Source organism: Heloderma suspectum, chromosome 5 (assembly GCF_057233095.1).
Source record: "Heloderma suspectum isolate Gila_16-S chromosome 5, 16-S_ref, whole genome shotgun sequence".
Lineage (NCBI taxonomy): Eukaryota > Metazoa > Chordata > Lepidosauria > Squamata > Helodermatidae > Heloderma > Heloderma suspectum.
The window spans coordinates 137,885,804-137,904,872 of NC_139462.1; the positions used below are offsets into that span (position 1 = coordinate 137,885,804).

Genomic DNA, 19,069 nt, shown 5'->3' on the forward strand with positions numbered 1-19,069 from the left:
GCTAGGACAGTGGCCAGAGGGCACCAACCTACCCTTCACCTGCCCTGGCTCAGGACAATGCCCCCTAAGACCCTCTATGGCCATGGGCACACACGGAAGGATCAGCAGCTGGCAGTAAGGCTCCAGCCCAGATATCTCCCCTACCCCATGCATACCAGCCCAAGCAGCAGCAGAACAAGTTGTGCCATCTTTGCCCACACAACCTCGAGATCATCCCTCAACAGCCCTATCGTCCTCATGACCTCAGTGCAGCAGTGGACACGTGTAATCTCAAAATCATATTCCATGCTCCGTGCACCCCCTCCAGAGTGGTGCCGTCTCACTATACCCATTCTGTCAGGGCACGTAGCCCCCCCCCAAAGTCACAAGACCCAGATGTGCACCCACTGTTGCTTCCTCCCATAAATGGGCCCCTTCCATGTGTTTTCTCCCCTCCTTAGCCCAAAGTGCAGGCATAAATTGGGGGGCTGGCCAAGGGCCAGGTGTGTGGTCATGAATGTCAGCCCCCCGCTTCCCTGTTAGACCCTGCTCCCTCTGCTGGGAATATTACCACCCTCACCATTGCCAGTGCCCCCTGTCTGACTTGATGTCCTCTGGCTGTTGTACAGGATACCTGGTTTGGTCCTTCCAGGCTGAGTAAGCTGTCCCTTGGAGCACAACTCAGCCTTAATTTCACCTTTTTCCTGCAAAGTGGGTTTATTTTAACCCTTATAATTTGTGAGTGATGAATGAGTGTATTATTACCTGAACTGAGGATTTTGGTCTTTAAATCATACACACTGTGTATAAAATTAAGCTCAAATATAACTATCACTGAGCTCTCTTCCAGGGCCCAGCAAGAGACAGGCTTCACTTGCTCTTTAACACAGTGCTTCCCATAATCATGTTCTCTGCAAGCCACCACTTATTCCATCAAACATTTCACATAAGGTAGCGAAAATAAATCAAACACTTACCAACACTGACAGAGCGTTCCAAGCTTTAAAAAGTTATTTTTATGTAGAAATGTACAAGAATTTCGTTTCAGTTTGCAACCCCAAACATGAATGGGTGCGTATGTTCTCCGAGAATGTTAGCAAATTCCCAAACTTGCATTCCCATTTGAAAATTGCACACTTTAAAAAATGCACACATTCATGCTTTAGTCGGGGGGGGGGGAATATGTGCCTTTCCCATTCAAACAAACAAACAAACAAACAAACAAACAGGTTGCAAAGAAGAATGGGAGCTTTGAAGTGAAGTTTGGAGAATTTCGGCACGCTCAAGAAACCCTGGTTCTCCCATCCCTATTTTTATGACTGTAAAATGAGGCTTCAGATGAGCCTTAAATTACTGGACTGGTTTTACAAAACCAGAACTGGAAGTCTGGATCCATGTAACTGTCATGTGCGCTCTACATCTGCCCCATCTTTCCTCCTTTTTGCTCCCTGGGCCTTACTTTTATAATTGGTACAATTCACTACCACCATTTTGAAGTATTGTGTCTGCCGAAATTCTAGATGATGGCAACCTTTAAGTGGCACCTACAAGTTTATTTCATATTCTAAACTTATTCTGCAGATTTGTACTTTTAAGTGGCAACAACTAAAGCAGGTTCCTCAAAGCAGAGGGGAACAGCAGGGGCTGTACTAGCAGTGCCCCCAACTGAAATATCCTGAGCCCGTGAGACCTGAACTCCACCCCACTCATTCTGCCTTGACATGCAACAGCTCTTCAAGATTAATGTTAGAGGGGCTGTCCCATTCACTGGGAGAGGCACATCATGCACACACCCTTGATGCATATATAATTAAAGGGACAAGGACTTCTTGGAATGTTCTAATTCTAGGGCCCCAATGTGGTGCCAGCTCCCTGTCCCACCTAATTTTAAAACATTATTTTTGTTTTTAATTTACAATACTTTCACTGCAAGGCAGACATGCTGCAAAGTGACGTGCCAGCTCCAGCACCGTCTTTATTTCCAAGAATGGGCCCCAGAGGCATTCTTTAAAAATAAAAATGGCAAGTGGCTGCAGCCCAGCTCTTCCTTTTGAAATGTATTTGGCACCCAGAAAATAGGGGAAGATAAGCTGGGGAGTGGCAGTGAGTGTCGGAGGCGGGGCTAGACAGCTAATGAGGAGTGATGGGCATTGTTTGGCTGTAATGTGTGTGTCTGTGTATTGCCTTTGGGCGGGGGGGGAGATGCATATTAGTTTGTTTGCTTTGGTGTAGTGTGTGTGTGTGTGTGGTGTTTGCTTGGGTTTTGTGTGTACAATGTGTGTGTGTATGTTTCCTAGAGTTATTTTTGTGTGTGATGTGTGTGTGTATTGCCTGGGGGGTGGTTTTAGTGTGGCTGTGTGGTGTGGATGGGTGTCTTGCCTGTGTGTGTGTGTGAGGTCAAAACCCACTTTTTGCCTCATATTTAGCTTCTTGGGCAAGTTACTTTTCTTTCAGCCTCAGCAGTTTGCCTTCTAGGAAATAGGTGCTTTCTGACTGGCCACAGCCACCATGGAAGCCATTTTGTGAAAGCGCCACCCCCCTCCCTGGCAGCTATTTTGTGAAAGCACCCATGACACACTCTCAAAATTCCAAGTGTACCCACCATCCCAAAAATTTGGGGACTAGTTAAGGTTCTGAGTGATGTAATTCTATTTGCAAGAAAAGTTACATTGATGAAGAACATGGAGATTGCAGTTATCTTTTGGGAGAAACTGGTGTCACTTCCTTCTCAGCCACCTCCTTTTTGTGCTTCTCAGATCTCTCAGTTCTTTGCTGGACTGTTGACCAACTAGTGGCCAACAGTCCACCCTCTGAAGAGGGCTGAAGGACAATGACCTGGTAGTTCAGTCTGACATGCTTCACTAGTCACGTCAGCTGCTGATGTCCAGTTGGGAATAAATCTCTGACCTGCCTCTCAGTAGTAGTATTGCCTGTTAGTCTTATCCCACTCCAAAACTCCTCTTCAACTAAGAATGACGGAGAATTCCCACTCCCCCTTCTTCTTCCCTCTCCCCCCTCCATTGTACCTGCCTTTAATCTGCTTTCTCTCTCTCTCTCTCCTTCCTGTCTTTCTGCCTCAACAACCTCCTCTGCTCCCTATATATGCTGTCCTTAACCTCCTCTGCTCCCTATATATGCTGTCCTTAACCTCCTTCCTCCCCCATCAAGTTCACTTCTTTTCTCCTTACTGTGTTTCTCTCTCCCAATCTTTCTCTCCTCTCACTTTCCTCAGTTGCTCCGTCCCCGCCCTTCTATTCCAATTCCTGCTTCTTTTTTCCTCCCCTGACTTCATGCCCTGGGCCATTTAAACAGCTCGTTGTCCTCGGCCTTCCCCCTCCTTCCCTGCCCCAGCTGACTGCAGCTGCAAACAGCAGCTGCAAGCCAACATGAGCATGGCACACATCAGTGATGTCAATTCTTGGCACTGCCATCAGACAGCCAAACCAGGCCCATCCACCAGTCAGGGCAGAGGGAGGTGGAGTGGCACCCCCTGGCAGATCACCACAATTAAGCTCACTAATTAGAAAGTGGAAAGGGCTTGTATCCTCCTGATGTTGCAAGCTGTTAATCTAGAAATTACATCTGGTTTGCTCCAGTTAAAAAGAAGAAGAGATGATCAACAGAAAATCTTGCTTTCAAGAATTACTGACTTAAAACAAGGGGGCTGAATGATCATGTATTCATACTGTGATACCATAATATCAGTATATTACATCCTGTGCCAGCTCCAGCAAATCCTTCTGTAATTCTGTCTGACGTCTAATGCTCATGAAGGAAATTATATGCACACCAATAACAGACAACTTAGCTGGTTTCCTAATTTAATTTGTGTATTCAATGACTGCTCCCAAGTTATTATAGTTTGTTCACTAAGACAACCTTTTCAAGATGCAACACAACTCACCTATCCATGTGAACTCATCACAGCATAAAGATACTCCGGGGGCTCAATCTTAGCTGTTTAACAATCACATGAAGCTCACAACCATGCATGTGCATGAGCTTGTGGCCACCACATAGATCTTTGCACGTAAGGTACATTAACCTGTAACAAGTTTCTTTTTATAATTTTTAACATGTTTGTTTTGTTTTTGTTTTTAAACTGTGAGCTGCCCTGAGAGCACTGATATCCTGAAGGTGTGGGATATAAATTTAATACTTAAAAGAAATTAATGCAAGTAGTGCACTGGAAAACAGAAGGATGCACTTTGCTAAACATTTAAGACATTCTTAGCATTTAGCTTTATGCCTTTTACAAACTATGTCATAGAGGAATTAGTTACAAATATCATTGGAATGAACTACATTCTGATACCACTGTGTTTTCAGTGGGGACTGGTACATCAACCCCCTCTTTCTTCTATTAACTCCATCACAATATCTCCACCCCCTCTTCTGCAAGGTAAAGGTAGAGGTATCTCACACACACACACACAAACACACACCCTTTCTGGTGGATTCCATGACCTTGGATAGTTTGGACACTCTGTAGACCTCATCAGGTAAGTAGAATCAGCTCCAGATTATGGTTCCCTTGGGGGCGTTCCAATATGGCAGGAATCCAGGGGGGTGCCAGAACCCTCTACCATTCCCTCTCACTTAGCTGGCAGGTGTGGAGGAAAAGATCTGGGATGTTCGGCAAGATGAGGGGAGGCAGCAGCACTTCCTGCCTTCTCCCTTGTCATGTTACTCTCCTTCCTGGCAAAGCCTTCCATCCACTCTGGCTCCCTCCCCTTGTCAGTGTTGCTTCCCTTCCTCCTCTTCTCCTTCTCCCTCCATCTCAAACCCCTGGCTTCTTCCTTCTGCTTCCTTGTACTCTCTGTGACTTCACAGCTTACTGCTCACCTCTCCTGTCCTCTTCTCTCAACTTCCACATCTCCTCTCTGCCACACCAGATGTCTGCCTCCTCCATAACCACTGGCCACAGTGTTAAACCTTTCTCTGGCTGTACTAAGTCCTGCCCCCACAGACGTAGCTCAGATGCTACTCCACCCAGCCCAGATAGCTGACAGGTTTTCTGGATGCACCGCTCACTATACTTCAGCCACCAAGACCTGTTGCCAGCATTTGTCTGGGGTCTTGCCCATAGGAGGACCTCACTCAGACGCCACTGCACCTGTGATGAGTGGACACCAGCCCACTTTATCATATTTTTATAAATGAATCCTTCCTCCAAGGAGTTCAGGGAAAGGTATACATGTTTTCCTCAGCACATTTTATCCCCACAACTCTATTGAGCTGGGTGAGGTTAAGAGAGAGTAACTGGCCCAGTAAGCTTCATGGCTGTGGTTCAAAGTACACACAGTGGCGACCAACCAGTATGTTTAAAGTGGGAGCTGCCCGAACCATGTGTAAAGTGGGAGTGTTTGTTTTTTGGAGCAAAGGGAGCATGTGGGGGAGAGAACTGCTGGCCTTCCCCTTGCTTGTGCCTTACTTCCCCATTGCATCTCTCTCAGCATCACTTTTCCTCCAGCAGGGCTCCAATACTGGGAGAGGGGTGCCAGGAGAAAAGACTATTGGCAGGTGAGTGGCATGTGTGGTAAGATAACAGTTCCCCTTACCCACATACGTCTCTTGCTCCAAAACAGGGTTGGAGCCCAGATGCTGTTGGACTTCAACTCCCATCAGCCCCAGTCAGCATGGCCAATGGCCAGGGCTGATGGGTGTTGTGGCCCATCTGGAGGGCTACAAGTTCTCTACCCCTGCTCTAAAAGGAGAGGCCCTCCCATGCCCCACTTCATATGGGCATTCCTCTGTTACATGTAGCTTGACCCTGAGCAGAGATTTGACCTGAATCTCCAGAGTCCAAGTCCCAAAGTCTACCCATTGTATCAGAATGCCTCTGTTCTATAGGCATGATAGAAGGTAGGTAGGTAGATGATCTACCCTTGATCATCCTCAGCAGCATGGAGAAAGCACCACTAGGCAGGTCCTGCTCCTGTAAACCTACCTCATGATATCTATAGTTTCTCCAATTTAGTTGTGTCTGGCTTGGTACTAGCTACTAACCAGTAAACTAAGGTTAGCTTCTAATTGACATATGGCTTCAGTAGAAATGATTTCCCCTTCTGCAGGTCTAAGATCTCAAACAGCATACATCATCTGGCAAAGCAACTAATTCCAAAATATGCAGTAATTAGGAGAAGGTGTCAAACAGACTTTATGACATATTTCATGGGTTTGTGGCAGAGTAAAGCAGCGGCTGACTTAACCCCATGGTGACTTCAAAAGGATTTACTATATCTAGTGTTTATGATTAGCACCATTTAATCTGGAGCTGCTGAATAAGTAGCGCTTCACAAAATATGCAGATTTCCTCTTGCTTTAATATGGCCCCACTGGAATTAGCATATCATTTCTGCACTGCAGAAGGACTGGATCGAGCCAGCTGAGAAATGATAGATGTAGCAAATGGAATAATCCATGCTATGATACTGTACCCAACATGTAGAAAAAAGGTACTAAGAAAGTAAGAAAATGCTGTTGTTTGAATGGACGAGCACTAGAAAATGACTTTTACCAAATAATGCGAGGTTACATTACATTCTTGAAGGTAATATCTTACTCTTAAACTTCATAATTACCAGCAGTAAATTTTAAGTATAGTTCTTCAAAAACCAGAGCAATTATAAGCAAAATGCTCTATCACAGCCCTCCCCAATATGGAGCTCACCAGGTGTGTTGGATTACAGCTCCCATAGCCCTAGCCAGAATGGATGTTGGCTAGGGTTGATGGGAGCTGTAGTACAACATATCTCAAGGGCACACATCTTGAGGTTGGGAAAGGCTGCTATATAAAACATTGGAGTGTTTCATATATAAATAGAATTGATATATGCTTCATAGTTTAGCTGTTTAAAAAGGTCACAGAATTTCAAAGTCAGAAGAGAGCCAGTGTGGTATAGTGGTGAGAGTGTTGGACTGGGAGCCAGGAGATCTGGGTTCTAATCCCCACTCGGCCATGGAAGCTCACTGGGTGACTCTGGGCCAGTCACAGACTCTCAGCCCAACCTACCTCACAGGGTTGTTGTTGTGAGGATAAAATGAAGAGGAGGAAGATAATGTAAGCCGCCTTGGGTTCCTTGCAAGAGGAAAAAAGGCAGGATATAAATGCAATACATTAATAAGTAAATAAGATCACATGCCTCTAGCTCTACATACATGTACTTTAAACTTTATAAGTTATGCAATAAATTAGTTATGCTTCTTTAAATCAAAAAGTGAAAAGCTCATAATGTGTTTCTTTAAAACTCAAGGGAAAATGATCTATGATGCTGCATCAGCACTGTCGTGGGGCCCCATTCACCCTGAGGTTTACTATAGGGTATGCCTTTGTAATATTTCTGTCTTTTATATTTTCTGCAGCATGACAAAACAGGGAGCGATGTCCCAGTGAAGACGACATTATTAGATCCTGTAACTGTGTTGCCAGAGAAGGTGTGGGGACAGAGTTGGCATGTGGGACTGCCGCAAGGCCTGGTCCTTGGCTATAAACAATGGATTTTGCAGTGAGTTCTGGGTGGACGCAAGAAACATGTAAGTGGGTTGGATCCAGATTTAGTCATGCTTAGAGTAGATCAAATAACTAATAACTGGTCTACTCCAAATTGCAGTAGACGAATAATAAGTTAGTTCTGACTTACTTCTCCGACTGATTTCTATGGGTCTGCCCTAAGTATGACTAAGTCTGGATTCAACCCAGCATGTGTAGTGCTCTGTAAGTTTTCAATATAAGGTGGTGCTTATATTCCATTATGCAGTTGCACAGTAGCGCCCAGGAAGTGAACCTGTTGCGTGGGCTCATCTAGGCTCAGGTTGATGGTGGGGTGAAAGTCACTGACACCATGGTAGAACTTCTCAGGTGCCTCCAGCCCATGAGTCCAGATGATAAAGGTGTCATCAATATATCTCAGGTAGACAAGAGGATTTGGGGGACAGGAGCTGAGAAACATTTTTCTAAATTAGCTACGAAGATGTTGGCATACTGATCTGAAGATAAATGTACTCCCCAAAGCTGAGATAATCCTAGGTGAATACAAAACCGTTCACAATCCCACCCCCAACCCTGTGTGTATATAACTGTAGCTTAGCTCAGCAATTCATGCATATGAAGAAGTGGATTGCAGTCCATGAAAGCTTAACCTGGGGTCCCCAACATGGTGCCTCTCTTGGTACCCACCAGGCTCCCAGCCCCTCCTGATTTTTATTTTATTTCCAAAGACTTTTTTAATTTTAAAAAACATTCCTTAACTGGGAAGCTGGCATACAACAAAATGAAATGTTGCCCTGCAGCACCATCTTTATTTGGGTCCAAAACACTGGTTTTGTGCTTTGGAAGTCAGACTCCACCTTGGCTTGTACTTTGCTTCTTGGGCAAGTTAATTTTCTTTTAGTCTCACCAAGCTGTCTTCTGGAAAATGAGCGTTTTGGGACCTGCCATGCCCACCATGTCAGCCACTTTGTGAATGGGCAAGTGCCCCCATGGCAGCCATTTTGTGAGAACACCCATGACATTCGCTCAAAATTCCAAATGTACCCACCAACCCAAAAAGTTATGCCATCGTTAGGGATGTCGGAGAAATCTGTAATGGATTCCAATGAGTTTGGATTTCTATGAATCTGACCTGCAGCAGACTGGCTTTTTCTGAGTCACATAGATTCTGCAGTTGTGCACAGAGGTGTTTTACTTCTGGGGGAGATTTGTGCTAATGCACACTTGCAGAAGAGGAATGAAATTCTTATACATCCCTAAAAAATCTAATTTCATTAATGAGCTGACAATGGAATGAAAGATGTCTGACAATCCGCAAAACATATATTTAATGGATTTAACAAAACCCATACATCCCTAGCCATAATAAACATGCTAAGTCTTTAAGGGGCCACAACACTTTTTGCTGTTTTTGCTGCAACAGGCTAACACAGCTACTGCTCAGGAAACAGATAGCATGCCTTGTGTTCCTGAAGCTGTGGAGCAATCACTTGCTGAATATCCTTTGCTCAAAAAGTAAAGGCTGAACTCATGGTGGCAGATGGCAGAGAACCCACATCCAAGCTAGATTTTATTTTGTAGTAGAGGCCTAATGACCACAGACTTGAACCTATACAACAACTTGTACCCCCTGAAGAATAACAATTTCCAGCTAGCAAACAACCCAGCCTCTTCCAACTGGTCACCCTCATATTGCTAGGCATACACACCTTCTGGAACTACAGACAAGACCAACTGAAAGCAATCGAAATAAATGACAGAACTGAGCTACCCGTGCCTCAAATTCAGACTGGCAGTTCTAAACTGAGCCAAACCAATGAGTTTCGCAGGCTTGCAGCCATGTTCCAAGCTATTGGATCAACAGACAACAGATAGGCAGCCAGAAGAATTTCTTCAACGTGCTTTCAATGTTTATTCTGAAGAAACTTCCAAGAATCTAGGGCAATACACCTGGGTGCCTAAAATTAGATACCCATATTTTCTGGTTTTTAAAGATACCTAACACCTGCACCCTCTGTCTATAGATCATTAATTTTGCTTGATATGTTAAAATCATTATCAAGTATTTTGTTATTCCCACTTTTCACAGGATGGAATATTTCAGACCCAGTTTCATTGGCCATGCAAATGATCCCTTAGCTGCACATCAGGAAGCAATTACAGTATAGGGCCTATATTTGTAAAGGTGGATAGTCAGGGTAAAAGGATTTGGGGACCAAATGAAACATGTTGAATTACGTACTTCAGAAATTCAACTGAAGTTCAATGAAAGCCACATTGCTGCTTACAGCGATTACACTTCAACCAAGTAGAATTGATTATTGTCAAGGGCAAGGCAACTGGTCTATGCCAAACTCCTTCATTCATACGGAAAAAAGCTTCCCAGAGTCCACCTAGGGATGGCTGGATTACCCTCCTGATCTCAGAGGATGGGGCAGAATGTGTGGGAATAGGCACTCTTTCATGCATGCATGGCCAAGCCATTCAGGGCTTTAAAACTAGTAACTAGCACCTGAGCCAGGAAAGTCTGAAAAAGAACTATTTTTATGTGCAAGCTGCAGGTTCGACCTCCAAAAGCACAACCTTTTCTATATCAACCATCCTTAGCTTGTTGGAGAATGCTTCTTTCTCCAGTCTCCCAAAATAGCATGCTAATTTGCTAATGATCACTGCCTGTACTTTCTGCATTTCATGTCCCTCTAACCTCACTCTTTACAATCCCTCTCCACCCCCTAGCCAGGCATGAATGTATATATACATGTAACTGAAGATAACAAGTCATGCATCTGAAGGAGCCACAGGACTCTTCGTTGGTTTTGCTGCAATGGACCAAAATGGCATCCCCTCCGGACTCTGCCCTAGGGCTCACAATCCCAAATTTAATGATGGAAAAAGCAGATTCGCTCAAGCGTGCTTTTGGGGATTAATCTTTATAAAGAGATCATGTTCTACATTCAGTTCTAGAAAGATGTTTTCTGTAGTCTCATTTCTCAACCAGCTTTTAAGAAAAAAAAGAAGAAGAATTAATCCATGATACAGGCACACAAGAGTTTCTAGTTTAAATTAGGCCCCCGATGAAAAGATATGGACAAGTATGAGGAATATCAACAGCCAAAGAGAAAATAAATAAATATTTGCTCTTTTATACCCTCTGAAACAAGTTCACAGAGGCTGGCATTTGTAGTTATGGTAGACCAAAGGAACAGGTCACATCTCCAGTTTGGATCCACTTCTAACACTCTTTGCCCCTCCTTGGTTTTCCAACTTGCTTGCAGCTGATGCTGGTCATTCTCAGTCTTATCATTTCATGGGAGCAGTGGTGTAGTGGACCAGGGCTCATAGAGACACAGCACTAGCATTTTTTTTTAGTAGCTGGAATGCTGAGGACATCTACCACCTCCCTCAGACTCCCCTGTTCCCTTTGAGCTTAGCTGCAATCCTTTCAGTAGCCCAGGGTGGGGGCAGGGGATTAATTATCCCAACAACAATACATTGTTCCTTGTTGTAATGTAAAATATTTTGGGGTGGCTTGGTCTTGAATGGACAATTAAGATCCATCAGCTTTACAAAATATTTGTAAATGAGACTACCTCCATGATCAGGGGTAGTATACCTTTGAATACCAGTTGCTGGAAGGAAATAAACAACTTGAGGGCTCTTGTCTTCATGCCCTGCTTGAAGCACCTGGAAGGGCACTGTTGGAAACAAGATGTTGGACTAGATGGATTCTTGGTTTGATCCCGTGGGGCTCTTTTATTATGTCCTACCACGAAGCCCAAGCAGTCACTTTTGTTCAGCAGAATTTGTGGCCCTTCATACCACAATAGCCAAAGCAATATTATGGCCTTGCAAAAGCTATCAGTTCATATATAGCCCTAGTCAAAAAGTTTTGTCCACTTGAGGGCAGCAGTGCAGAGCTCTTCGACAGGATAATCAATACCATTTAAAAACATCTCCTAATGAGATTAGTTTAGCTATTCTGGTTCTAATATATTTATTTATTGTTCATATATCACACCCTTCCTCCTAATGGGAGCCTATGCACAACAATACTTAAAACCACAGTTATACATATATCATTAAAAAAACCCAACTGAAATCCCACAAAATCATCATAAAAACATCAGAAACAACCACCATACCTTTTTCAGCAGCACTAGGCTTGGTAAAATAGAAATGTTTTAAGGGGATGTCGAAAGGTCGCCAGCATGGAGAACAACTGGATCTCCATTGGGAAGGAGTTCTGTAAGCCAGAGGCAACCACAAAGAAGGCCCTGCTCTGTGTTACTGCCCCTGGGCTTTGCCCATCAGTGGCACCACCAGCAAGGCCTCCCCAACAGTTGTTACCACATGAGTTGGGATATATTGGGAGAGATGTTCCTTTAAGTACTTATATCATGAAAGCTATGTAGCCCACAGTGGAACTCCCCAGCATCACAACCACATAATATAATACATTTGCTTTACTCTTTCCATCAATTGATTAGAATTCCAATTAGTTCACAAATCCTATAGATAAAACTAATAACTGCAGTGCAATCATACAACTAAGTCCCATTGAGTTCAATGAGGCTTACTCTCAGTTAAGTATAAGTTTGCAGCCTTAAACTATCACTCAAGCCTCATCAAGAAGGTAGCATTATTAATTGCTTATGAGACTACTACAGAGATTTTTAAATGCTTTTGCCATCTGACATTCCAAGATAGTTAGGAAGAATGCTGGGCATTCAGACATAGAAAGCAAAGCGGCAACCCTATTCACCAGGCACGGGGCTCCCCCTTCCAGCCTCTTTCCCAGGCCCTGTCCCCTCTCCACAAGCAAAAGTCTTGATCTCTGATCAGCACCTGATCCTTGGAGATAAGACCGTTTGCCTGCTCAGCTCTGAGAAAGGGAGCCTCTCTCAGAGCTGGGCATGGAAAATGGCCCCCCACAGCCACAGCACCGAGAAAGGCTTCCTCTCTCAGCACTGGGATGGGGGAAAGGGCTTATCTCTGATCTGCTGCGTGCTCTCAGTGCAGAGAAAGGAAAATGCTCCCTTCAGCTGATCTTCATGGATCACCCAAGGAGGTGGAGCTGGAAAGGGGTGGGGGTCTGTATGAATAGGGCATGTGCCATGTGAAAATGCCAGCAGTGGCCTTGCTCACTTTGGGTGGTGACCCTGTCTACTGCTGGCATGCAACCCCCGGGGCCAATTTGGTCCTCTGGCCAAAAATGGTTCCCCACATCCTGCTACACACACTTACCTGGGAAAAGTCCCATTAATCACAGTGAGCTACTTCTGAGAAAATACGCATAGGATTGCGTTGAATGTTTTAATATTATACCTAGCAAGATGTGAGTAGAAAATGCTTCCCCTAGTGTTAAACACTAGTGGGAAAAAATACATCTGGTGAAATTTAAAAAACAGAAGCAGGAAAACGCCACCAGAAAGGTCTTAACTGCTGCAAGGATTGATGGCCAGCTGTCAGCCTGACTCTTCCAGCTGGCTGGAGGATATGATACAACTGATATGAGTTTAAACAACTTCTCTTTTCTTTTTATTAAAGGCTCACAAGTTTTTACCTTTTTATCAAAGGTTCACAATTTTAAAGCCTTGTTTATGAGAAACATGGACACCCAAGTCCGTAACTCAGGGTTTTTATCCAGAAGATCAACAAACCCGGTTTATATGAACACAGAACAGCAATACTGTTGCTAGCCCTTAACGTCATGAGTCTTGTATGAGAGACTGACCTGTAAGTCTTTCCAAGGCATCAAATCCATGCTTCAGTGCAATAATGTCAAGGAAAGAAATGGTCCCATCTTCAAACCTGCATGAAGTGAGAAAAGGAAGAGATTACATTGCAACCTGCTTTTTGCTGCTATTCAAACAGAAGCTAATAAAATTTGAAAATTAATTAGCAAAAACGATTAACTGGTTCATAAATATTGACTTAGCTGCAACAACACATGGAGTGGCTCCTCACAGCAGAAAAAAACGGGAGGAGTAAGAAAAAAAGTAGTGTATTTTAGGAGCATTTGTTATGGGTTAATATTATATCTCACTGACAACAGGAGATATATAGGACCTCCTGAGGAACAGTCACATGGGGTCTGAAATGTAGCCACCCTCCCCAACAGGGATGCTGAGTGGATGTTTTTTCTCCAGTCTCTGAAGCCAATTGCCACACTCCACTTTCCTTTGGGCCATTTCAAACAACATTCCATGGTTACCACTGACAACACCTGGTTCAGAACTCTGGTTTCTAGGGCTCACAGCCCCTTCCCCTGGGCTTAGATCCAGCTCCATGACCTGCTGAATTACTGCCTGTCATGCAGGTGTGAAGGGCTCTGGAGAACAGAAAGTCAGGAGACTCTAACCATATCTGAAAAGGGGTGCTATTCAAATTCCAACATCTTTCCATCATTAGAACACAGTTTTAAAGGTGCAAGGTATCACAGAGGCAACATGAGAGCTGGACTACTGGGCACAGATCTGAGCCCCAAATAGCCACTGTAACAGCCAACTGAAATGTCTTTTTTAAAAACTGAGAACAGAAGAGGCTGAGCATGACGTGGAGTGAAGCCAGAGTAGCCCTTGGCATCTTCATTTCTCCAGAAAGCCTTCCTATGTGGGCCCGGAGGCACGCTAGGGAATCAAGATGCTGGGCGCAGCTGCAGTTTTGCTCTGCAGTGCACCCAAACTCTTCTTCGCTTGGGGCACAGGAAAGGTGCTGCTGCTGCTGGCTCTACCACTGCATGGTGAAGGGTGGAGAGCACGCTGGGGGGAGCAAACATGGGCAGGAGCACGGAGGAGATGGAAAGAGGGAGAAGAGCAAGCAAGCTGGGGGCTGGAGAGAGCGAGAGATGAGGAGGGAGAGAAAGTGCACTGAAGGGAGAGTGTGGAGAGAGCACAAGTGAGCATGTGAGTGTCTGAAAGAGTGAGGAGAGAGAGAAAACATCCGGGGGGTAGAAAAGAGCAAGGGGGGTGAGAAACTAGGGAGACAAGAGAGACCAGGAGTGTGCCCACCCCAGAGGGCATTTTGCCCAGGCCCACACAACCATGGGAGCCCTGCTGACCATCCAAGGAGGAAGATGGAGCCAGGAGGACAGGCATGGCAGAATGGATTAGAGGTGGATGGGTAAAAGGAAGACCATTGATTGCCTGGACTGGACACATTGAACCATTTGGAAGCATAATATCCCTGCTGGGTATATGAAGCTAATGGTCATTTGTAAGCTGCCTTGGGAGAGCGTTGTCCCAACAGCTGGCATAAAAGCTCTTCAAATAAATAATAAAATAAATAGGGCTCAACATGTATTGAGGCAGTAGAGCAGCTATAATTCAGCACCTGATTTGTTAACATTTTTAACCATTTGGGAGATGCGACCAAACATTTACGGCAACCAAAGAAGATATTGCCAGAGCCAATTAGGGAATGGTGTCCATAACCAAGGTGGAAGATTCTTGTCTAAAAGTTTTTTGCCTAAAAGTTGTGGAATAACTCAAAGGAAGAACAGGAACAGACAATGGGAAGATAGCTATTGTATACATTGGCAAAATTCTACTTAAAGTCTCACAGTGAAAACTCTAATTTTACCAACAAATATATCAGCAGGTAAGGTACCCAAACCATCAAGTTGCGTGGATTTTCTTCCAGAGAGCTATATTTCAGATGGAAGTCACCATTTAACCATTTGACAGACAGCAATAGCAGAATAAAACAAAACAACACAGAATGCACCATGAGTAAGGATTAAAGAGAATCTCACTAACTGGGGCCTGCAGACACACATACACAAACACACACACACACATATACACCAATTCGGCTTGAAAAAACCCTCCCGTTTGCTCCCAGTGGGAGGCTTTTTTCAAGCCTAATTGCTAGACATGGTGTGGGGTGGTGCTGATATTCACAGATTGCAGTATGTGGCGAGAGGCGAGATAACCCTTCCTCCCCAGCTGCAATCTCCATGAACATTGTCCCCTTCCAAACCTAACCGACATGCAGGTAGGGGTGATTTGAAGGGGCTGCAATGGGTAAGGATGGGAAGAGAATTTATACTGTAGTTTTAAGCTTTTATGTTTTATATTGTTTTACGCTGTACCTTGAGGTTTTAATTTTTGTGAACTGCTCGAGAGCTTCAGCTATGGGGCAGTATAGAAATGTAATAAATAAAGTGAGGGATGCCCCTTCCATGCCCAGCTGCAGCCCAGACCCTTCAGAATGAAAAAAATCATTTGACATTCTTCTTTCAGCATTTCACATATGGGATACTGGAGCTCAAGCTCAGAATCAGCAAGCCTGAAAACTGTATGCTGTACCATTTTTCTTCCTCAAGGAACTACCTGATAAATCTCTCTCTCCCCCCCGACCCCACCCACTCACAGCCCCACAAGGGAGAGCCCTACCAGGGCACAAATGTCCTTAACTCAGAGGGTCTTAATTTGAAATGGTTACCTTTGAACAAAGTCTCAGAAGGGACTAAGTAAATTGATTAAAACTGGGATAGTTAACATTCTAAACTCTCTAGACAGAGAAACACACACACACACACACACACACACACACACACATTAAAAACCTTAAATGCATTGGTAGGTTTCAAGGAAGATTATTAGAATAGATTGTCATAATGCCCTTTACAGTAATTATTGGCCAAACCAATCCCTGAAGTGCTCTAGCTAGCATGAGTACACTTAAATTCATGAATTGCTGGGAGGGGTGGGGGAGACAAATAGCCAGCCAGTGATGCCAGAAACGGAGGTACTCGCTAACAAGCTATTTCTAGTTTTACAATGTTTATCTGTCACAATCTGGCCCTTCCCACAAACTTATGAAAGAGCAGCCATGTAAGCAGCACTGAAGCAGCATATTTTGCAGCAACTTCTAAACCACCTCATGCTAGTCTGGATGCGGATACTGAAAAAGCTAGCCTGGCCTCCACTAACAGAGTATTACAGAGCTTGGGAGCAGCCACCAAAAAGGCCATTTCTCAAGAGTGCCTCCCATGGAGGCACCCCTATGTAGAACACATTACAGCAGTGCAAACAGAATATAACTAAGCCATCTGTCACTATGGCTAGATCTGACATCTCCAGAAATGGCACAGTCGGCACACTAGCATTAGCTGTGCAAACACACTCCTGGCCACCACTGAAATCTGGGCATCCAGGATCAGGGCTGAATCAAGGAGAACATCCAAACTGCAAACCTGAGTTTTCAAGGAGACTGTAACTCCATCCAGCACAGGCTGAGTCCCTATTTCCTGATCTGCCTTTCAACTGACCAGGAGCCAATCTGCATGAGTGATTTAGTGTGGAGAGAGAGCAGTTTGAGGTCCTTTGTGACACATGATGCTGTCACCAATGTGCAGCCAACCAGCAGCTTCCCTCTCAAAAAGTCACATTTTCGGAAAGTCCTTTTACTCCATACGTTTTACTTAAAGCGGTTCCCAGGCAGTTCCGCTGCTGTGTGCCCCGTCCCTCCACATTAAAACCTGGGCATGCCTCTGTGACATGACTGTGACCCAGCAGTAACGTGGTCAAAGGGTGGGGCTACCCCTTCCCTCCATTTATTCCCCATTAGTATCTAGCCTGCGCAGTTGCTTTCACCAGTGGGCATAACTAGCCAGCCTGTCTCATTCAAAAAAATCGCTACAGCGCTCTTTCTAGCCTCCGGAATTGTGCAGTTGTTGCTGAGAATAACTAGCCTGCCTGCCTCATTTTAAAAATCGCTACAGCGCTCTTTCTAGCCTCTGGAGCAGTTTCTGTCAGCAGTCACGGTATGAAGCCTCATTTCCCATGCATAGGAGTGCAGCAGCGGGGCGGGAAGCCTGAACAAGGGCAGGAAACAAGCCTCTCCCATTCACTGAGTGGCACCTCTGAGCTTGATGATGTTCAGCTCTCCTCCCTGACTCTGCCAACCCAACCCTGAAGTTTCAAGTCCTGTGTGACCAGAAAAGTGGGCATTTAGTTGCTGCATACTCCGCTTTTCTTGCTCTGTGTGCCACTGACGAACCAAAACAACTTCAAGAAAATCCAAATATAAACAGGAAGCACTTTTGATTCCGTTGCCATGTAGATCCCTCCCAGGAAGACCTCTGCCTTATCTGGATAAAGCTTCAATTTGTTTGCCCTCATCTAGTCCAACATCACTGCCAACATCAGACACTGATTTAGAACTTAAATAGCTTCCTTGGAACTAGATGGAAAAGAGAGGTGGACTTAGATGACCTCAGCATACTGATGGCACTGAATCCCAAAGCTCTAGACTCTCCCAGTGGTAACATGGATATGTTAAATAGCATCAGAGATAAGATGGAACCCAATGGCCATGATGTTGAACAGGAGTCCTCCAGTACCACCTTCTGAAATTACCACTCCAAAAAGGACTGGAGCCACCATAACATCATGCCTCTGAGTGTCATCCCAGCCAAGCAGTCCAGAAGGATACCTTATTGATGGTACAGAAAGCCACTGAGAGGTCCAGCAGAAAGAACAGGGACTCACTCCCCCTGTCTAGCTCCAAACATAGATCATCCACCATGGCAACCAAAGCAGTTTCTGTCCCATAACCAGGCCTGAAGCCAGACTGAAATGGAACTAGATAATATGTCTAATCCAGAAACAGCTGAGATGCCACCACATTATCCAGTACCATATCCAATAATGGAATATTGGAGACTGGCTTGCAGTAACCCAATATCATACAGCTCAGGGTGGTGTGTGTGTGTTTTAATAAAGACCTCAGTGCTGCCTCTTTTAGGCATGATGGAATCACGCTCTGTTATAAAAAGGCATTCACAACTACCCTTACCCACTCAGCCAGTCCTTCCCGGCTACTTCTATAAGCCAGGATTTTTATTTATGTCTTTCTTTAGTACCTTTCTAACCTGCCCAATAACTAATGTTCTCTGGGCAGATTACAACCATTAACAAACTAAAACGCCATTTTAAAACAGTTACAAATACAAAATACAATACAAATATTTAAAAGAATAAAATACAATATAATGAAAAAACAACACACAGCACAGGAATCGATAAAACTATTGATTCCTATTTAGGATAGGCAAAGGCCAACCATACACACAGTAGTTCTCATGTCACCAAGGATCCTGTTCACATTCTTGGGCTGTACATGTTGAAAGCTAGCCATTATACCTGGAGAAGCAGAGGCCAACATCACATTAAGTGGACTTGTACCAACTGTAATATCCAAGATGACATGGACATGAGTGATTTTATCTGCAAAGGGTTGTGTCCCAATTGGTCACTGCCCAACATTCTCCCTTCCTGAGTTAGCCGGGGAGGTGCTGGAGTCCCCCTGGCTTGTTGTTCTGAGGGGCTTCAACATACATGCTGAAGCTGCCCCAACGCAGGATTTCATGGCCTTCATAGCAGCCATGGATCTGTTCCAATTGGTATCTAACCCCAGTCAGTCAGCAGGCACAGACTGGAACTGGATGTTATGTGCTGGGTGGAATGACAGTGATCTGGAGGTGGAGGAACTTCTTATAGTTCTGCGTCATGGGCAGATCACTATCTTGTGGGGCTTAGACTTACTGGGACTCAGACCAGTTAAGATGGTCCACCTCAGGAGGCTGATGGA

At 44.6% G+C, this 19,069-nt stretch overlaps 1 protein-coding gene across 1 annotated transcript in view; it reads right to left on the reverse strand.

Annotated features, from left to right (window-relative positions):
- Positions 1–19,069, reverse strand: part of MOCOS (molybdenum cofactor sulfurase) — a 175,657-nt gene that overhangs the window by 87,238 nt on the left and 69,350 nt on the right. Inside the window, exon 5 of the mRNA XM_084857561.1 lies at positions 13,206–13,282. Coding sequence (XP_084713687.1) covers positions 13,206–13,282 — 77 coding nt within the window. The remainder of the gene's footprint in view (positions 1–13,205; positions 13,283–19,069) is intronic.